Source organism: the organism of the source record quoted next, unplaced genomic scaffold (genome assembly GCF_019419815.1).
Source record: "Pyrus x bretschneideri cultivar Hongxiangsu unplaced genomic scaffold, Pyrus_bretschneideri_v1 Contig1, whole genome shotgun sequence".
Taxonomy (NCBI): domain Eukaryota; kingdom Viridiplantae; phylum Streptophyta; class Magnoliopsida; order Rosales; family Rosaceae; genus Pyrus; species Pyrus x bretschneideri.
In genome coordinates, this window is record NW_025999390.1 from 5,613,386 (window position 1) to 5,629,331 (window position 15,946).

Below are 15,946 nucleotides of genomic sequence, written 5' to 3' on the forward strand. Positions count from 1 at the left end.
CTCATTTGCAATAACAAATGAATGACTCCATTACACGTTAGGAATGGACATTTCTTCCTTGCAGACAAATAGTAATTTGACAAGTGTATTTCTTTTTTTCTTTTTGTGTTACTATATGACTTCAGTAAACATATCAATTTTGATTTGCAATTACGGATTGATGACTATTCAGCTAAAACAAGCCAAACAGTTCTTATTTGTTGTGAAAAACGTTACTAATTTATTAGTAATTTTAACATTTTATAAAATCAACCACTTAAAATAAAATCTACAAAGATAAAATAAAGTGTAAAAATCATTTCGCTACAAATTCAAAAAGACACAAATAAAGCTGAATAATATTCATCTTTTGTCGCCACTTCATTATTCCTTCTCCTTTTCCTCATTTCAGTGCTTTATTATGCATAAATAGGCAAAGATCCATTTTCAGAGCGGCCATTGTTCATCATTACCAGAGTTTCCTTTTGTCACCATTATCTTCGTCTTATAGTTATATACGGGGCTGACGGGCCCTTGACAATACAGTGCCCTCTGGATTTCAAGAACAATTTATATGATATAAATATATTATCACGTAATGTTCTGTGTAATAAAACAAAAATATATATAAGAAAATTACGTATGTCTTTATTTTATGGGAATTTTAATGAAAAAAATTCGGTACTGTTCACTTTAACGAAAAATCATATTTTTACATTAAAAAGTCAATCCTAATATTATTCACTTTACTCTTTATTTTATTCTTATTATTAAAACTCAAAATTTTCAAACTATTTTCATTAACTTTTCTTTATTTTATTGATATAGAACGCGAGCAATACACCTGTGTCCATTCTCCTGAATTTGTGCGATCCATGGGCCATGGCTGCCACGTCCACCAGGCCTATAATCATGAAATCTAGGGAATATTCGACCAAAATATATTATGCATGAAATCTAACAAATGTGTGCCCTACATTAAGGTTTAAAGTAAGTCTGTGTATAAAGCTGCTTCTTCACTTTCTCTTGTATATAACTTTTGTAGTCAAAACAACAAAACCAAAACACTTTTACTGTGTCCGAGTAGCGTAAAGGGTTCTTTCTACGAGAAATTGTTCGGTGGAACTGTCACGCAAAGCATAATACTGCAATTATATTATAATATGTGTCCGATTTACTAATTTTATACTTTAAGCATACAAATCTATCATCCATCTACATTATAAGACATGAACTAATAACGAGATGCTGCCGCAATCACACCTGTGTTTCATTTTTGTACTTCCACTCCAACAACCCTCGAAGGCCCACGCAGCAAGAGCAATTGGCATCAGTTTAAGATCCAACTTTCATCATTACTTAGAGCCTAATCATGTCTTAGTTGTGACTTGTGAGAGTGAGGACCAACAATTCCGAGGTCCCCCACTCCTACATCCAATAATTTATTTAAAATTCGTGATTAATTATCTTAATCCAAATAATCATACCCCCTGATCTCTCAGCCTCACGAGGCTGATACACTTACAATTTCCGACCTATAAAATTCAAAAGTGGCAAGTAACAAATACAAAGGGTTATAGAACACCACAAGAAGTCCATGAACAAAAGAGGAGAGACAAAATTTAGCCTTGTAGAATGGATGGAGAAAACATCTTTCAGACATTTGTATTTATGTGATGTAAGAAAATGCATCGTAAGTTCATAACTACGATTACGATTGGCTTCGGACGAATTAGGGTTCGTTACTGCTTCAAATTATGGACTGCTTAAAGCTTCAATGAGATCAAGACGCCCAATGAAGTTCTCCCATTCAAGATCTGAAGCAAAGAAAAATAACATTAATGAGCATTTTATGTACAAATGAAACACAGCAACTCCAAGAGGGACATTTCCCTTGAGAAAAAGGTCAATGCAGTCGATACCTGAAATACTAGTTTACTCTTTTTTCCAGGTTCTGAAGGACCTGGTGAACATACCCAGGGCTTTGATCCGAAAAAGATTTAGAACAGAAAGCAACTCAATCCTGAATTGAATGAAATACATGGTCAAAACAACCTTGTAACGCCGCAAAAGAAAACGAAATAGTATGATCTATCTACCATCTATTATCAGAATAATGGAAAATACACTTTACACATCATCCACACAACACGATATGGGCTGTCATTTTTGCCACTGATGCACCCGGAAACTCCATTCTGTGGTGTGAAGTGCAAGCACATCCTGTGCGTTCAAGTTTTGCCAGTTGAAGTTTTCACATGTGTTATGCAATCTGACATGGGAGAAAACAAGCAACCCAAACTTCATGGCATTTGCTACCAAAAGACACATGCTCTGAGCAATCTCCTTCAGATCTATAGCTGAATAAAAAATAAAAAAAAACCAAGGCTGAATAGCTTGAAAACTATTTATGCAGTTTGGAGCGATTATCTTTCATTTGATACACAAAACAAATGTAAAGCATACAAAAGATAATTTCGCACGATAAAAATCCATACCTATTACTTTGCTGAAGAAATTTGGTTTACTGATGGCATCCAACTGCTTGAAGCACCATTTTGATTCCCAACTCTCCGGCCTATGTCTGCATTTTCAACTGGCCCCTCTGGTTTTTGAAAATGCCTTCTGAGAGAAAATGCAGTAGGTGGCATAGGTGCATTACTCGCATTCTGAAACAATTACCCAGTACAGCATAACATGAAATACATGAGTACATCTTCCGTGCAAACAAGAATATTGGAGGTGACTCGAGAGAGATACATGCAAAAGCAAACATTAATGGTTTACATTACAAGTTACTTACGTGTTTCTCAACAGGATTATTAGCACCCAAATTCTGGGCTGTTGAAGATCTATATTGCATATGAACATCTGGATGCGCATGATTGCTTGGCCGCTTATTTGCTGTGACCTCAGCTGGTCTAGGAACATCATGAATGCCTGAAATCCATAAATAAAACCTTAGACATAAAAAATATTTGATAAACCAACATTTTCTGGATAAACAGACTCCCCGAGAATGTAAGCAACAAGGCTCTAGTATACCAAAAGCTTTCCCTCAAGTGAAAACCGGAGTACTGGACCTTTACCTTTATGCCTCATCGCATCCGTAGGCACTGCTTGACCGCTAGGAATTTCTCGACCAGCGACAACTACAGGTGGCTGCGGTTTCTGAGATGAATTTAGAAGAAACAAAATCAAACGAGTAAGAATGATAACATCAGTACTTGGAAGGAAAATTAGATACATACATGGAACAGAACTTGGACCTGTGCATACAATTTTAGCAGCAGTTAATGGGAGAAAGTAATAAAAGAAAGTGTAATGAAGTACTAACAGATGATTGACCCTGAGTCCTTGTCTGCTGTGCCTGCTGGTATTTTAGAATTGTCCAGTCAAATATATAGTCAAACTCGTATCCTGTGAGATATGGAAAGCAATTTTAAACATCAATAGACAAAGACTGCCAGTTCAAAATACACCTAGATCAGCACATTTAATAATTCTATACACTTTTCCATGAAGCAGAAGCTCATTTGTACAAAGCACTGGCATTTTTTACAACTATTTATAGGTTGCAGGAATATAGAAATGGTGAAATAAATATCATACCTTCACGGCTAAATAAGTCACGAAACAGGCGCTTCAAGAATGCATAATCAGGGCGTTGATCAAATGTTAAAGAGTGGCAATAATGGAAATAGGATGCAAACTCCACAGGATGCGACTTACATAAGACCTGGAAAACAAATGTGACATCAGTACATAGAGAATACAAATTTAAAGACACAAAAAGGATACATCATAAATTCTTGCTCAATTGTAATGAATCTCTGGAAAGCTTCCAAAAGAAATTAGGAAACCCCCCCTCTTGAAAAGAAGGAAAAAAAAAAAAAAAAAAAAACCAAACAAACAAACAAACAAAACAATCAAAAAAAAAATTTGCAAGCTGTTTTATAATTGCATACTTCTTGATAAGAATTCTTAAAATCTGAACTCATTTAGATTATATGGGACAATTCCCGGTAAACTCTATATGTAACATAAAATGGGAAAGAACTAAAACAAATGCCTAATGCAAAATTTTAGGAGATGAGATGCAACAGAAACAGCATTCAACAAGTCAGCCATGTTGGATTGAGTTCTAAACATGATCCTTCTATCCACAAGATGCACATACCTCAATGGGAGTTGATAGCTTCTTCTCACAAATCTTATCATATTTTTGCTTCTTTGTTGCAGCTTTTAGACCCTGCCAAGGAAGGCTAAATGCAGAAACCAATTAGTCAGCCAGGCCAAAAAATAGTATAGAGGAGTACCCAGATATCTGGTCAAAACATTGTGCGAAGAGTGCTTGTCATCAAAATGAAATTGCAATAGCCAATGCATCGGTTTCACCAATAAAAGTAAATCAGCAAGAATCCTAACTGGAGTGGAAAATAATTCAAAATATAAAATTCTCATTCAGAAAAGAGGTTTGACTTTATGGCATACCTTCCTCTTAAGAAGTACAGAAGAACATATCCAAGTGACTCCAAATCATCCCGACGACTCTGATCTAGAACAATGAACCCAAAAAATGAGAAAAAAAGATAGTCAAAACATTTCGAACAAAATTAAATAAACAGTACATCTCTACTTACCTATTCCCAAATGGGTATTGCAACTAGCATAGCGTGCAGTTCCTGTTAAGCTTTTGTTTTCTCTGTATGAGTTTGAAAAAGAAAAGATAACAACACATACTGAGAAGCGAAATACTGTTGAGAGTAGGAAAAGCTCATTCAAGACACAAAATTCCCACTAGATTTAAGTACGAACCAAATTATGGAATTTTACCTGTACGGAATATGCCGGTGTGTATTTTGGTCCCGAAATCTTTTTGCAAGTCCAAAATCAATAACATAAACCTGATTAATGTGTATTTAACAATGGTTAATAACTGAGAAATCCTAAAAGCTTTATTGTTCCTGCAAGTTAGACGTTGAAGAGGAATGCATTAACATTACCTGATTTGCTTTCCTGCCAAGACCCATGAGGAAGTTGTCTGGTTTGATGTCTCTATGCAAAAACCCTTTAGAATGTACATATTCTATTCTAGTAATCTGCAATTGAATGAACAAAGGAATCATATTTACAGATCCGCAAACATTTAGCATTCAGTAATCAGGTGCGGGTTTTAAAAAGTGAGACGTTTTAAATTGCAACTGACGAAATAATATGGCAAGAATCTATGTAAGCAATCCATAAGACAGAAGCAAAACCGCTTTCCAACAACAACTAATTATATGCTTAACAAATTACAAGCTATCAAAGAGAATATTCTAGATTACCATCTGATCAGCCAACATTAAGACTGTCTTCAGTGAAAACCTCCTCCCACAGTAAACAAAGAGGTCTTCAAGACTAGGTCCCAGCAAGTCAATGACGAGGACATTATCATCCCTATCAAATCCCGCCCATCTTATGCTTGCAATACCACCTGAAGGGTCATAAACTCAAGTCATTATATATATGTGTGTGTGTGTATAGTGAAAATAAGATCCAAGGTGATAGCTTATGAGAGCACGTAGTTCCAAAAAAACACTACTTCTATTGAATCCTTACTTCCTCCCTGTAGAATTTTATAAAGCTTTGCCTCGTACAAAAGTTGTGGATGTTTTGTCTTGTTATTTTCCTGCCAAAATAAAAAATAAAACAAATTACAACCAATCGCTCGTACATCATACTATTCGTCTGCCTGAAACGAGAACAGGTAAATGAGAACAATGCTTCCCCACTCAAAACACATATCCATTCTAACCGCAAGATAGAACTTCCGACTCCAAAATGCACCCAAGTTATGAAATTCTTGAAATTTTCGAGACCTACAATACTATCCTAACATGCACTCGCCCACCTGTACCAAAATACGTAGAACCTTACCTAATTCTGACACAAGATTCCACTAACAATCACAAGAACCATAATTTGATCAGCTCAAAACGCAGGCTATTAATTTACATACAATGCGGACTCAATTTTTTCCCGGAAATTATTTTCCTCGGAAACAAACACTCAAACTATCCTATCACATTTGAAAAATGAATGGGATCGAATCGAACTTACAATCTTCGCCGCCAAATTCTCGCCAGTCACTATATGCGTTGCTGAAAAACAAAAAAAAAAAATCAAAATCAAAATTTACAAAAATTAATCAGTAGGATCAAACATAACAAAATTTTAAAGAAAAAAGGGGTAAAAATAGCTAATTGAAGGATTCACAAACCAAGATACAATTCACCGAACGATCCGCTCCCAATTTTGCGACCTAATTTGTACTTCTCTGCGATGATTCTCTCCATAAAAAGCCCTAATTTCTCTGGAACTGATTGAATTCGTCGACGGGGAGAGAGAAAGATAGGGTTTTTAGGGCGAGGTTCAGATCGAATAGCAGAGACGACGATTCGGTCGAATGCGATTTGGGGATTTTCAGGGAGGGAGAGAGGCTGAAAAAATAAACGAACAGGACTCGGATGGCGGCCACAGATGAGAGAGACGGGATCTAAAAAGTGAAAGTGAAAAAGAGTTGGGCGAACATGGTAATTACGGATCTAGAAATGAGGGGTAAATTTTGGTATTTGTGAAGTTTTGGGGGGGGTATTGAATTCCTGAAAGTATTGGGAAGTGCAGCTACGATGGCGGTAAATTATTTTCAAAGTGTTGGAAAATAAAAGTCGGTTGTGGAGAATTTTTTACCCGAATAAAAAAAAGGTAAAAAGTAAAAGTTGGTTCTTCTGTTGGTCAAAGAAACGAAAAGTTTTTTTTTTTTTTTTTTGAACAAAGAAAGGAAAAGTAATTAACTTACCAAATTTTGTTTTTGTTGGAACTAATTACCATATCTCTAATATCTCTAATCTCTAATCTCTAATATTAGAAAGCCAGCAATCAATTTTGGTGTCTCAAGGTTTCACCAAAAAAAATTGGACTATAAACCCCCTCAAACAAAAAAAATCTAAAACTAACTGAAAATAGTACAAACAAAATAACAGGGATAATTTTGTCATAAAAAAATATATTAACAAAATAGTAGAGGCAGTTTCTTCCCACTACTTGCGAGAAGAAAACGCGTAATGGAAGGAAACTGCAGTTTTCTTCCAACCGCTCCAACCGCACTAGCAGAAATACAAAGGAGTTTTCATCCCACTAATTCACTCAGAACCAATCGCACCAGCAAGTTTCATGTAAGCTTCGATCTTTCTCTCACTCTGTCTCAGTTACCCATTTGTTGTTCATCTGGATCTTGCTTTGATTAAGCTATTTGTGACTGAAAGTGTCGCCTTCATTGCCATCTTCTCCAGGTACCCAACTTCCTACGGTTCATTTATGGGCTTTTTTTTCTGTCATTAATTCGGAATGGTGACTATCTTACGCAATGGGTTAGATTGGGCATCTACAGAGCCACATAAAATCCCCAAGTCCAGTTCTGATTTTTCACTTTTTTCATTTTCTTTGTTCCTTGCAGATTCGTGAAAATGATTGGGACTACAGTGTCGAAGCATTGAAAATTCCATGGATTTACATGGTTGCACTGCTCGAAAATTTCCTCATTAGTTGCTTGGACTTTTGATTAGCATATATTTCAATTCTCACTCTTCCTGGAGATTACATCTACTTCAAGTCCCATGTACCTCTCCATAAGATCCCAGTACGTTTCTTTTCACCTCCATTTCTCCATTACCCTTTTGAATTTCTCCATTTTTTTTTTTTTTCTGATTTTGTTCTTGGGGTTTGATTCTTTAGTTTCATTTTACTGCTGGATTTTTTGTTCTCTTGAGTTTAGTCTCACCTTTTTATAAAACCCAATTGTAAGATAGTTCCTATGTTTGTGCATAGTTTTGTATTTCGACTGTATTATGATATGGGTTTTTTTTCCTAATTTGCTCAATTGTGAGTTGAGGTTCTGCATGTGCAGCTTCTTATGTATGTACCCTTTTTCAGCTGTAAAGCTACATGATTAATCAATTTTAGGTCTGTCGATAAGCACGTTTCTGCTGATTTTTGTTTTCTTATTGATAATTGGGTTTACATTTGAAATACTGTGTATGTAGATTGGTATGAATCAGTGGCCATACTATTTCAGTGTTCGTTGGGGATGAGAGTGGAATCATAAACCGAATAGCAGGAGTTTTCGCCACGAGACAAGGACAAGGCTCTCTTTACCATAGTTGTGTCCACCACATTCTCAAGCACTCTCTCTCACCGTCCCCACTCCACCTCTAATGCCGTCGTTTTTGTCGCCTTCGGCCGCCCCTTCTCCCACTACGATCGCATCCTCCGAAGACTCAGACTCGCTCTCTCCATAAAGAATTCTAGTGGTAATTTAATTTAATTTTTTTTTATTTTTCATTGCATAAATAAAATTGGGGTTTCTAAATTTCGGATGTGTTTTTTGGAACAGTGTTGCAATTTTAGGTCTGTTGATTTCTTCATTCGTGCACTGTGCGTAAATCAGCTTCAAAGGGCAGTCAGGTTTCTTCTTTATTGTCATGTGATTGTACAATGTGGTATACCTTTTTTATTTAACTATATTCAATTGGGTGGTGCCTTATTCTTGCTACTCTGTAAGTGAAGGAGAATGTTTTGCAGAGGTGCAATGAGTCACAAACTTTTTAGGCTGTTTGGTTGGTAAAGATAGCATAGTATGCGAGAAAAAAAACTGGGAAATATAGTAGTAAGTGGACATGAAAAAGATCATGATTAATGAGACTAAACCATTAAAACAGAGCATGATTAAAGAGGCCATGATTTATTAATGGAACCATGACATTACAAGTTAACTTTATGTTTTTGGATGTACATATTGTTTATCTTTTGTTTTGAATCAATGTATCAAAAAGTACCAGAATTTGGTCATGATATATTGAAGAAATGTAACCTACGTCGTATGATTAAACATTAACATTATTTCGTTTACACATTTATCAAATACATTTAAAAAATTTAAGAGCGTCCAGCACCTGTGATAAATAGAAGGTCTTTTGAACGTGCGTATGAAATGATGAGGTTATGCAATGGTACAAGATTGGCTTGCCATGGAGCTTACAATAATCTAATTGATGCCGAAATCTTATCTGGACAATTTGCTGGAACTAGAGTGTTTTTACCAAGAATCTCTTTAAAGACCACAGAAAGTGCAGGACTCCCATTCGAAATGATGAGAAAACAGTTTCCAGTGAAATTGAGTTTTGCACTAACTATAAATAAATCACAAGGGCAGACAATACCAAATGTGGGTATTTATCTACCAGATCACGTATTCAGTCATGGACAATTGTACGTGGCTTTATCAAGAGGAGTTTCAACGTCTACAACAAAAGTCTTGGTAAAGAAAGAAGAGTTACACGGTAATGAAGGAGTCTTCACAAGAAATGTTGTGTACAAAGATATTTTGCTTCCCTCGAATTCAACATAAGGTTACATTCTTTCTTTTAATGTTTAATTCCCTTTTTCAACTTTTAATGCACTTCAATTACAAATAATGCTAATATTTGATTTTAACCAAACGCATTAAATTTTCAACAGGACGGAATGATATGAGTTCATTATATTTTTTGGTGTCATGTGCATCAAGGTCAATTAAATTTCTCGGATTGTTTTTATACTTTTTATTTTAACTTTTAGTTGCAACTAAATTATAAGGATCTTCTCTGTTATTTATTACTTTTTTTTTTTACATATTCTAGACAAAATACTTTAGATTCCGCCTGTATTATTAGAGATGATAATCGCCTTTATTTTATGTTTCTATACTTTGAACCAATCCTCGCATATAAATACATCTAAAATGTGTAAGTTGCGTGTAGCGTGCCATGATTTAAAAAGTGTTTTTCGCACGTGCTTGAGAACACCGTAATAGGCATTGCTGCATGTGAGAGAGTATCCATGTCAACAACTTCAATTTATTGCTTCCAATTAGGAGCAGTCATCTTCTACATTTCATACCTCACCTCCAAACTTGGTATCATACTTTCTAAAGCATATAAATTGACAACCACAATGGAACAAAACAAACATAATACACATTTAGAGGCGCGTAGCGCCCGTGATGCAAAAATGCCTCTTGCACGCACGTTAGTGCGTGCAGAGAGGCTAGTTAATTAATTAAGAGAGAAGACAAATAAATTAGTTCAAGCCTTTGAAATATTGTATAATATTTGGTTTTTAGAATAGATGACGGACCAAAATGTTTGAATTTGGACTGACACTTGCGTAATGTTTAAGGGAGAAATTTAGACGATAATTATGTTGTTTTCTCTAATCATACGTTGTTTAACAAGTATATTTTTTGTCAATCCAAATTCAAAGGCGAAATATTTTAAATTTGATTATCTCCAAAAGGCGAATATGAATCAAATTATTGCTAGTCCATTATGAGGTTAAGCCTACTCTCTAGATAATATCATTTGTTAAAAAAAAAAAAAAAACAAATATATATTTTGGAGTTTGGTAAAGTAATTTGGCTGTTATGATGTTGCCTACACATATATCTAGTTGCATCTCATTGCATAAACCATTACGGCAACTCTCATAGTAACAGCAGTTAGGTTAAGTATTTTTTTCTTTTTCTTCTACCCCTTTTGGTAGGATTTTCTTTTGCTAGCCTTATTGCTCGATCCAATATATTCAAGATTTTTTTGTGAGAAGTAGGGTCGGGTTCGGTTCAAATCGGTTTGATTTTTTTGTCAAAATTGGGATCGAACTGAAATTTTGGTTTGTTCGGTTCTGTTCATTTTTTTTTTCGGCTTAGGTTTTTTTTCGATTCGGTTCGGTCTTTGTATTTTTTATTCGGTTTTGAAATTTTATCTTGCACAAGCAGAAAGTACGCCAACCATGGCATAGCAATCGGGTTTCAAATTCGCCTTCAGGCAGTGGAGATGTACATTCGCATTAAAAGAATGTTTCAGATAAGCTGACACAGAGCTTTAACAATTACACCAAATCTGAATAGAGATATCTAGATTATGGAGGTACCTTTCTACCATAATAAGGGAAGAGATTAAATCTTTATGTGCATGTTCCAAATACCCACATTTTGCATGCAAACAGAGCAAACTGGTTTTAACAGAAACACCGAAGTCGAACCCGGTTTTCACCACAAGGGTATGAATGTTCAGACCCAATTGGAAGTCCGATCGCCTCGCACACGCTTTCAGATGCAGAAGCACCTCCTTGTCAGGATTCATCAGATGCACAGCCAAAGGTTACAAGCCCTTAAATCAAAACCTCCCATTTTTTCTAATTGACAAACCCCTTCCTCACCCATTAGATTATTCCAATGGACAACAATAGTAAGCATTACTATCAAATATTAAGGGGGTAGGGTTTACCTTTCAGACTGAAAGAACCACACTGTTTAAGTAATAAAAATATTAATTCATAATTAATTATAAAAACTTCATTCGGTTCGGCTCAATTTAACAGTTTCAGTTTGGTTTTTTTTTTCCGACTTCAGTTCGATTTGGTTTTCGGTTTTTTGAACCCACCCCTAATGAGAAGTATATTCAAGTTTACAATACCATCAATGAAAATATGTCTCAATGTATGTACAACAACCCAAAAAGATGCACGAAATCCTCTATGCAATTTGCACCCATATCCCAGAACTCGGAACTCCATTGTGCACAACAAAGATCAAATAAAAACCCGGAGGAGCAATCTCCGCCGATGGCGGCGCGGCAACCTCCACCCGAAAAAATTCCGATTCCACATTTTCCAACTTCTTTGTGGCCAATACCAAAAGCCTTTGGCCCATGGAAAAACCATGTGTTGTGAAAGGTGGCGAGTACATGGTCACCTTCAAATCTGATTGGTCCACCTCAGCTTTCTTCAACTTGAACTCCAGCGCAATATATCCTCTGTAATTTACCATTTTACCATTGTAATTCGATGTTATCGCGGGTCGGTCCGAGATGAGTAAAGGGTCGAAGTATGGTGGGTAAAATTTCTCGACCCGAAGTTCTGTCGGATACTCTACGCCTGTGAAATTGTAGTAATAATTTGTGTTGCTCCCAGCCACTAATATTTTGCCATCTGGCAATACCGTAGAGGTTGAACCATACATTCGCGGTATCGTTGTCGCCTTTAGCTCTGTGAACCGTTGTTTTGTTGGGTTGTCGGGTCTATAAAGTAATGGGGTCGGGTTCGGATCCTGTGCGAAGTTCCACCCTGCTATTCCCTTTTTGGCCCCATTGACTATAAGGATATCACCTGTGGGAAGGATCAGCAGATCTCCCATAGTCCTTGGTGTTGGCATCATCTCCTTCTGCCATGTGGATTTTGGGTCCGTTATGTCAATCCTTCCACAATCTTGCAATGCAGTTACGAAAATACCCTTCTCAACTAACTTTCCAGCTCTAGGATCCGCTCCACCACATATTATGATTTCGGCCCGGATTGCTTTCGCGTTCGGATCACCGAGTTTTATGGGTAGCAATGCCGCCGTGCCGGATGCAGGGTGGTTTCGAGACCCACCGTCAAGGACAGGAAGCTCCCGGACAATCTTGTTGGTGGTCAGATTGAGTAGAATTGAACGCTTATTCGCAAATATTAGAATGTTGCCATCCGTGGAAAGGAAAACAAACGGGTAGAGATTATTCTCAAACGGGTCAGTGGTCTCTTGGAGAAATGGTAATGGAAAGTAAACATCATTAGAATCTCCCCCCTTAGGGATGTACTCGTAATTGAACATGCGCCGGCCTCCGACCAATATGAAATTGCCATTTGGCAATATTTGTTGGGTAGAGAACCTATTTAAAATGTAAAATACTTAAGATTAGTATCATCAATATTTGTTTTAACTTCACGATCAATAATTTACAGTTATTTATAAGCACATCAGATATAATTAACGAAAAACTAACAAATTAATATAACATACCATCTTGAGGTAGAAAGTGACATGGGGTGCTCCTCCCAGTCACAGGTATTGCATCCAGAGAGGTATCTCACAGACCTCCCTCCATCAGCCCATCCGCCAGTTTGCACAAGAGTGCCATTAGCTGATAATCCACCAGATGAGCACCATGTGTCTGTCAAGATCTGATTTAAACTAACAAAGACAAAGTAAGTTACAGCAAAACAAATGGAAATATGCACAAATATTTGAACTGGTTAAATTTTTTTAACCAAAAATTGAATCGAGACACTTATACAAACAACAGTTAATTTAGTGCCTTTATATATTTTGTTTAGTGTTCCTCGTTCTTTTTTTTCGATTTAAAGTTCGTAACCAATTCTCAAAATATTATGTAGTTATGAAACCCTTAAACTAGTTTATACATACCTTAAGCGGCCTAATAGCTGCAGTCTCAGTGTCAAATTCCACAGCATGAGCCCAGCAATCCAATTCATAGTCTTCTCCAGTTTCATCCCTCTCATCGAAAACCTGACGACAGTCTCCAGGAGGCAATGAGATCTCCGATGGACCGAAACCGGCAGCGTCAAACATAATGGCCTTGTTACTATTAGGCATGATGGTCATGTGCATGGCCGATACACCTGAATTCTCAGAAACCAATTCCCACCCACCTCTATACTCTCCCTCATCATACTTGTTGGCCCCATTTTCTTCACCACCTCCATTGTATATAACTATGAGTGGGGTTTCAAGAACCCTAAAGTTTCCAAACACATTAGGGTTTGTGAGATAGTAGGCGAAGAAGAAGAGGGAGAGAAGAGGGAGGGGTTTGAGAAAGATGGACATTATTTTACAGGGTGCGCAGAAAAAGGATCTTTGCAATGTTTTCTCTTATTTCTTGGTGCTCCTTTTATGCCTTCTAAAATTCTCCAGCTTTGAATGACTTTTTGGATGGTTGTGCCATCTCCAACTCACCTAATTAAGTACCAAATTTTTGGAACAGCTGAATTTCCCTTAGAAAAAAAAAGTGGGTATAAAAATTGGATGATGAAAGATGAGTCAAGATGGTGAGACATTTATCATCACCTCTTATTGAAGTCAAATTAAGGAAAAAAAAATAAAGTTTCGGCCTAGACAATTCTTCGACAGTTAATATAGTTAATGTGTAACATGACGGAGTTAGGAACAAAACTGTTTGTCGTACTAAGATTTAGTTTTGAGATTACAAAATTTAACTGTAAACACATTTGGGTTGGAATCAGCTTCGAGCTCATAGGAAGCACCAAATTAGATTTCAGTTGTCACCATGTTTCGAATTATTGGGTCAAATATCCAGATGAAAGGGATAAAAAAAGAAAGATAATAAATTAGAAAAGTAAGTTGTTATTGGTACTAACAATGTGCCGTCTAACACTGTTTGAAGTAAAATGTATTTATTTTAAAATGAGTGTGTGATAACTTTTTAAAATGCCAATAACAAGTATTTCTCATCGAAAATGAAAGAAAGAAAAAATTGAAGTCAACTCACACTTGCTTTGTGTTCAGGAAAACAAGCAGTTTGTACGGTCAAGTTGCCTTCTTGTAGATATATAAGAAAACTCAATATTCTTTTAACAATAGCACAACGATAAGCTGGCTATATATAAGCATTTTTTATTCAATATATTTTTGCAGAACGTGTTTAATAGGCTATATTAAATTAATGTCGTGCTTCGTGGGGCTACCCACCCTTGTCCTTCACTTCTTTCTTAGTGGTCAAAAGTGATATCCATTGAACACCCAAAACGGGCCAAACAGCCAAAAAAAGTTGGAAAAGTAAAAATAAGGTGGTGGTGCAAACCGGACAACTTAATAATCATCTTAAATATACAGACAAAATACTGTCATCACCATAAAAAGGTTAAACAAAAGAGGGGAAGGTGGGTGCTAAAAACACTACCAGACCTCAATGTGAACGTGTTTAAAGGGGCTACCTATCTTAATCTTTCCTTGACTACTAACAGAAGTGATTGATACTAGCTCTCCAGTTAACGTAGTGAGTCTGACAGAAGGTAGATTCGAAAGAGTCTCGATTGTGCTAGCCAGATTTATCTCACTTACCATGCTTGATTAATTTAGCTTTCTCATAACTGATAATTTTAATGAGAGAAAAGTTTAAACAACTCAAACTATAGATGAAGAAAAAACTCTCTCTCTTATTGCGCAATCTGCTAGATGGACTGAGAGCTAGTTTGAGATTGTTGTGGCGTTTTAGAACTGCTTATGCTATACTACAAGAATAAACAACTGTGAAAAAAGCAGATAAGTGTTTGATAAACTATAGTACTAAAAATGCTTTAGTAAAAAGAAGAGAGGAGGGTAGGATTATCAATATGACAGTTTTATTAATTGAAATTGTTCAGCTGCCTTTCATAAAAAAACGTTTTTTTAGAAAGCGTTTTTTTAGAAACATGAGTAGAACTACTTTTGTTTTTTGCTATTTTACACCCATGATATTGAAGAAACACAGAACTTTTATTTTTTCGTTTACCAGACACAATTTTATGTTAGCATATTTTTTTTAATATTTTTCACACTTACAAATTAATTATTATGAAATTTTTAATGTGCTGATATTTTTTAAACTATTTTGGTATTTTTAATGTGCTTTGGAAATTTTTAACTTTCTTATGTGAGATTAGTAACTAGTAAGATGAATCCTTTTTAACCTTTGGCTGGTGACAACAACCCATAACAGCGTGACATCATCACGGTTACGTCATCTGGCAATAATTGGTCCCTTCACGTGAAGATTAACGAATAGTTATTTAACAAACAAATATAATTAGGGCCCATGAGGCCAATAATTGAAGAACAGAGAGGCATATTGCACTAGTAGTGAGTTGTTAAGTATGAAAGTTTTTTTTTTTTTTTTTTTTTTTTTTCGGAAACTGGAATCCATGGAACTAGGGCAAAGAAGCCAAAGAGAAATACAGAGAGCCTACAGTAAGGCAAACAACTGAGAACTAGCAAAAGTAGAAAGTAGTGTGAGTGGTCCAAGGAGCAATGACGCCGCATCCAATGCTAAAAACG

General features: G+C 36.1%; 2 protein-coding genes and 1 long non-coding RNA gene across 7 annotated transcripts; 1 reads left to right on the plus strand and 2 right to left on the minus strand.

Annotated features, from left to right (window-relative positions):
• Window positions 1–1,591: 1,591 nt before the first annotated feature.
• Window positions 1,592–6,472, minus strand: LOC103957102 (casein kinase 1-like protein 3). 4 transcript variants are annotated; one of them, XR_668655.3, is made up of 17 exons: window positions 6,245–6,456; window positions 6,085–6,125; window positions 5,584–5,653; window positions 5,310–5,458; window positions 4,986–5,081; window positions 4,816–4,886; window positions 4,623–4,684; window positions 4,474–4,537; window positions 4,160–4,244; window positions 3,592–3,718; window positions 3,317–3,399; window positions 3,069–3,150; window positions 2,783–2,919; window positions 2,478–2,648; window positions 2,114–2,339; window positions 1,902–2,002; window positions 1,592–1,796 (listed from the first exon to the last, which is right to left on the minus strand). XR_668655.3 is itself a non-coding variant. In XM_009369189.3 (15 exons), exons 1-14 carry the CDS (start codon window positions 6,318–6,320, stop codon window positions 2,481–2,483), a joined length of 1,311 nt encoding a protein of 436 aa, XP_009367464.2. In that variant the 5' UTR covers window positions 6,321–6,456; the 3' UTR covers window positions 1,798–2,339; window positions 2,478–2,480. The 4 variants fall into 4 exon arrangements, 1 of the variants encoding a protein (XP_009367464.2); XR_668654.3 differs by having other exon boundaries at window positions 2,107–2,339; XR_668653.3 differs by having other exon boundaries at window positions 1,902–2,339; window positions 6,245–6,472.
• A 137-nt stretch (window positions 6,473–6,609) lies between these two features.
• On the plus strand, window positions 6,610–8,795 carry LOC108867936. The gene is made up of 4 exons (XR_007257373.1): window positions 6,610–7,316; window positions 7,481–7,663; window positions 8,067–8,333; window positions 8,417–8,795. It is a non-coding gene; the product is annotated as an uncharacterized LOC108867936 (long non-coding RNA).
• A 2,581-nt stretch (window positions 8,796–11,376) lies between these two features.
• On the minus strand, window positions 11,377–14,483 carry LOC103957133 (aldehyde oxidase GLOX1). Of its 2 annotated transcripts, none has more exons than XM_009369226.3 (3): window positions 13,301–14,483; window positions 12,896–13,056; window positions 11,377–12,764 (listed from the first exon to the last, which is right to left on the minus strand). In XM_009369226.3, the coding sequence occupies exons 1-3, from the start codon at window positions 13,718–13,720 to the stop codon at window positions 11,594–11,596; spliced, it is 1,752 nt and encodes a 583-aa protein (XP_009367501.3). In that variant the 5' UTR covers window positions 13,721–14,483; the 3' UTR covers window positions 11,377–11,593. The 2 variants fall into 2 exon arrangements, with proteins under 2 accessions (XP_009367501.3, XP_048437577.1); XM_048581620.1 differs by having other exon boundaries at window positions 12,896–13,066; window positions 13,301–13,435.
• Between the last annotated feature and the right edge of the window lie 1,463 nt (window positions 14,484–15,946).

Bases quoted from the DNA above. Each gene is read 5' to 3' on its own strand.
- LOC103957102 (XM_009369189.3), bottom strand. From the start codon at position 6,320: ATGGAGAGAATCATCGCAGAGAAGTACAAATTAGGTCGCAAAATTGGG. The intron at 4,887-4,985 runs GTAATGTTAATG...CACATTAATCAG, and splicing joins TTGGCAGGAAAGCAAATCAG to GTTTATGTTATTGATTTTGG. The intron at 2,649-2,782 runs GTAAGTAACTTG...TAATTGTTTCAG, and splicing joins ATAATCCTGTTGAGAAACAC to AATGCGAGTAATGCACCTAT.
- LOC103957133 (XM_009369226.3), bottom strand. From the start codon at position 13,720: ATGTCCATCTTTCTCAAACCCCTCCCTCTTCTCTCCCTCTTCTTCTTC. The intron at 13,057-13,300 runs GTATGTATAAAC...AGTTTAAATCAG, and splicing joins CAGCTATTAGGCCGCTTAAG to ATCTTGACAGACACATGGTG. The intron at 12,765-12,895 runs GTATGTTATATT...CATTTTAAATAG, and splicing joins TCACTTTCTACCTCAAGATG to GTTCTCTACCCAACAAATAT.